At 38.9% G+C, this 3,922-nt stretch overlaps 1 protein-coding gene across 1 annotated transcript; it reads left to right on the top strand.

Moving 5' to 3' along the window:
• The first annotated feature begins 208 nt into the window (after window positions 1-208).
• LOC144712438 (uncharacterized) lies at window positions 209-2,777 on the top strand. The gene is made up of 6 exons (XM_078586710.1): window positions 209-368; window positions 954-1,226; window positions 1,926-2,072; window positions 2,132-2,194; window positions 2,357-2,422; window positions 2,524-2,777. The coding sequence occupies exons 2-6, from the start codon at window positions 1,017-1,019 to the stop codon at window positions 2,614-2,616; spliced, it is 579 nt and encodes a 192-aa protein (XP_078442836.1). The 5' UTR covers window positions 209-368; window positions 954-1,016; the 3' UTR covers window positions 2,617-2,777.
• The last annotated feature ends 1,145 nt before the right edge of the window (window positions 2,778-3,922 follow it).

The following is a 3,922-nucleotide window of genomic DNA, read 5'->3' on the forward strand; positions in this document are numbered from 1 at the left end:
AAGAAAGAGAAGCAGCCAATCAGTGTGGAATAAATGGGCCAGAACTAATGACTATCTCTGTCATAGTCACGTGACTGGGCCCACTTTCTGCATGGCATCTCGCAAGAGCCAGATCGATCAGACGACGATCCGACGGCTGTTATTAGATCTGATCAATCTGGTGCAACCGTACGGCCGTTCCTGGACCTTTTTGTAGTGTTCTTTCTTTCTTCTTGTTCTTCTCTGCTACTGATTCGCCTGCTGCTGAACTCTCTCTCTCAGTCTCTGTTCTTCTCTCTACACGCTCCGATCTTCACTTTCGGAGCTTCTACGCTGTTCAAGATCAGTTCCTAGTGATGATCTTCAGCTGGATTGGTAGTCTCTTCCAGGTAGTTTGTGGCAATTTTAATTTTGGGTTTGAGGATTGGAAGAATGCGTAATTGTTTGCATCTGCTGTTGTTTTTATCGTCTTTTATTGGATCTGGGTTTGATCCCAATCGGGTACTTCTCCGGGGGTTGATTATCGATTTTGGAGTGGGGAATGCGGTATTTTTTAGCGGATCGCTTTGGCGCATCTTCTGTGCCCTGTTTATTGATCTGGCATTGCGATCGGAGAATTTGGATGCTGGAAATTCGAGATCGCTTGTAATGCTCGCAGGTCTGTTAGTGTGTTTCCTTGCGTGGTAATTTGCATGCGACATCTCTCGGGAACTTTGATCACCTGCGTTGGTGATTACTAGGGCATCGTATTGGATCTCGCTCATTGTCTTTTCCTAATTTTCAGTGGAATCTGCCGCGTTTTGCTTTTGGGAAATTGCATCAACTTTCATGATCTGCATTACAGAACGAAATTGAATAATTTCATTTTGTTTTCCCTCTGGACGTCAGAAAATTGGGGAATTCATCAGTTCGATATCTGTCAAATCAGTAGTTTTTAATTGTTGCTTGCTCCTTGGGGTGAATTCTTCATGCAGGGCTGAATTATGAATCCAGTGTTCATCGAGCTTCGGATTTGATTTCTTCCTTGATTCAGACGCATGCAATTCAGCATGATCCGGCCCGCAGTATATCCCCAGCAGTTCATGCCATCCCCTACATTTGCACTAGACTATGGTGAAGGCGAACTAGCAGTGCTTCCTCCTCATACTAAAGTTGTGGTCACTGGAAACAACAGGACAAGATCTGTACTCGTCGGCTTGCAGGGAGTTGTGAAGAAATCTGTCGGGCTCGGCGGCTGGCACTGGCTGGTGAGTCTTCTTCTTTGGCCAACAATAATTGGACTCTCAATAAGGTCCTCGGCGAATGATCTTGGAAGGGTAGAGAGAGAGATATAGATAGATAGATAGAAAGATAGATAGATACAGAGATAGAGAGAGAGAGAGATAGAGAGAGAGAGAGAGAGAGAGAGAGAGAGAGAGAGAGAGAGAGAGAGAGAGAGAGAGAGAGAGAGAGAGAGAGAGAGAGAGAACAATGGCTACAGCCCTGGATCAATGCTGGAGCCCTCTGGGAGGATCTACCCGCAAATTCCACAGACTTCCTGACTGACCCCCTTGTCATCGTCCTCTTGATCATCCTTTGCTGGGATGATGATGATGATGATAATTTTGCCACCCTCGGCGGCCTTGCTTTGGTCATCGCCAGCATCCTCATCATTATCATCATCATCATCCTGTCGCAAACAGATGATGATGTTTTCTCATGGTAAGGACAGCAAACACATAATTTATTGGGAAGGCCACAAGCGTTACATGACGATTAGGTGAGGATCATCATCACCCTGTGGCAAACAGATGATGAGGATTTCTCATTTGTAGGACAGCGAACCCATAATCCATAGGGAGGGCGACAAGTATTTACATTAAGGCCTAATGATAAAAATACCCCTAGCAGAGGTTGGGGATTATATCAGAAATGTAATGTTTGTCATATCCTCGAAAAATTCCCAGGTCTTAACGAATGGTGTTGAAGTGAAGCTTCAGAGAAATGCACTCAGTGTCATTGAGGGCCCATCAAAGGACCCAGAAAAACTGAGCAAGCGCTCTCCGGTGGGTTCTTCCCATATTCAATTTTCCACACGACCTCAGCACAAACTGGTAATGATTAATCATTTTTTCTTTTAATCAATGGCGAAGCTAAATATTGTAAGTTTCAGACGGTGGACATAGGTAAGTTGGGGGCTGTCTCTCTGTGGAGATACTGGCGGCATTATAAGCTTGTAAGTCTTCCTCCCCAAGATCTCATTTTCATTGGCAGCAAAAAAACAGAGAAAATTAAAGCTCATGAACTTCTCATCCTAGTTCTTTATCCTTTTATGTAAACATAATAGCTAAATTTCCCACAAATTCTAACCAGGGTTTTCTTTCTTTGTCGTGGGTAGGATGGCAAGAATGTGCCCCCGAAAGCGCAGTTGATTGAGGCTGTTGAACGACATTTTGTTTCCCAGGTAGTTTAAAATTCATGACATAGATGGAGCTTTCCTAAGTTTATCTACTTATAATCACCATTTGTCATGTTTCTGATTGAGCTATAATGGTTATTATGCAGAAGCTAGACGAGTTCCAGGTCATTTCAGACTTTATACGAGCTGCAAAACGGTTAAGGCAGTTGGGTCGCCAAATCCAAGGGCCCAAAGCTTGATAATGGTAAACTTTATAGATTTAGTACCTGCATCGGTGGTAATTAGGGTGATAGGGTGTTGTCAGTGAGAGATTCGTGTTTATGAATCTGTGTTCATTGTACATATTTCTCTCGCTGTTGTTTCTTCTAATTAATGTTAAATATCTGTGTTAGTGATGGTGGCTCCTGTGTCTGATGAGCTTCTTTGGCTTGGTGAAGAATTCAAATAGTATATTATACATTTTATATATGCATATATGTATGCAATATTTTATAGTAATGAATTATAATATCAAATCGTAAAACATTCTTCTCAAGAAATTTCATAATGGAAAATTATTTAAATAAGGTGATACCCAAAACATGAAGAATGACCGTCTTTGTAAATTAACAAGAAAGCCACACATGTCTAAATCATTCCTTAGTTTTAGGAATATATCTTCATGTACTTTATTCGAATTTAAACTTCAGAATATTAAAGAGGAAATCCAAGCTCAAAGATCAATAATATTTTGGTAAGATTACATTCGTTTTGAAATATTTGTCAGTTACATGTCATTAAGAAGCAATAATCATGTAATAATTAGAAAACTGTCACCTTTATCTTTTACTACTTCCGAGTAGGGAAATAGTTGTTCCCACATTTCAGATTTTTAACATTCATTATTTGTAAAGTTAATGTCATTAACTATGGAAAAAGGTTAGCGGGCTAATTAGGCATGTTTTTTATTTACATCTCATCTGTGTTTCAGATCTAACTATTGCATAGTAAGTTTTCCCCACCCACCTTTTACAATAAATCTAGAACACCTTAATTCGGAAGGTCCTGAATTGATGATTAACTTAATAATTTGTCTAGGTTAAACTTGCAAATAAACTTGGTGAGTGTTGGACCAGTTAATGCTTTTTATAATAGCAAAAGATACTAGTATTTATCAAGATTCAGTTTATGTAATAACATACATATTATTATTACCTAATTGATCACATAAAAATGAGACCACTCATACTTTAACTAATAGAAATCTATCAGATGGTACATTAAAGAGAATACAGTTAATAAATATTCTCATGTATCATATTAAAGACATATTATTAATTAGAAACTGTACATCACTGAATATTTAATGCAAAAACTTAAGATTCCACGTGACCTTAAAATTTTATTCAATAAATTTCCAAAACGTCATGATATAATAATTGGTTTAAACTGTAGTTTTTGCACAACACGTTTACATAAAAGACTCACTTTGATTAAACAAGGGATATGTTAAGATGCAAAGCTAAGACATGAAGTAAATAGTCTGTGGATATCATTATAATATCT

Source organism: Wolffia australiana, chromosome 14, assembly GCF_029677425.1.
Source record: "Wolffia australiana isolate 7733 chromosome 14, ASM2967742v1".
Classification (NCBI taxonomy): Eukaryota; Viridiplantae; Streptophyta; class Magnoliopsida; order Alismatales; family Araceae; genus Wolffia; species Wolffia australiana.

Bases quoted from the DNA above. Each gene is read 5' to 3' on its own strand.
- LOC144712438 (XM_078586710.1), top strand. From the start codon at position 1,017: ATGCAATTCAGCATGATCCGGCCCGCAGTATATCCCCAGCAGTTCATG. The intron at 1,227-1,925 runs GTGAGTCTTCTT...AAAAATTCCCAG, and splicing joins TCGGCGGCTGGCACTGGCTG to GTCTTAACGAATGGTGTTGA. The intron at 2,423-2,523 runs GTAGTTTAAAAT...GTTATTATGCAG, and splicing joins AACGACATTTTGTTTCCCAG to AAGCTAGACGAGTTCCAGGT.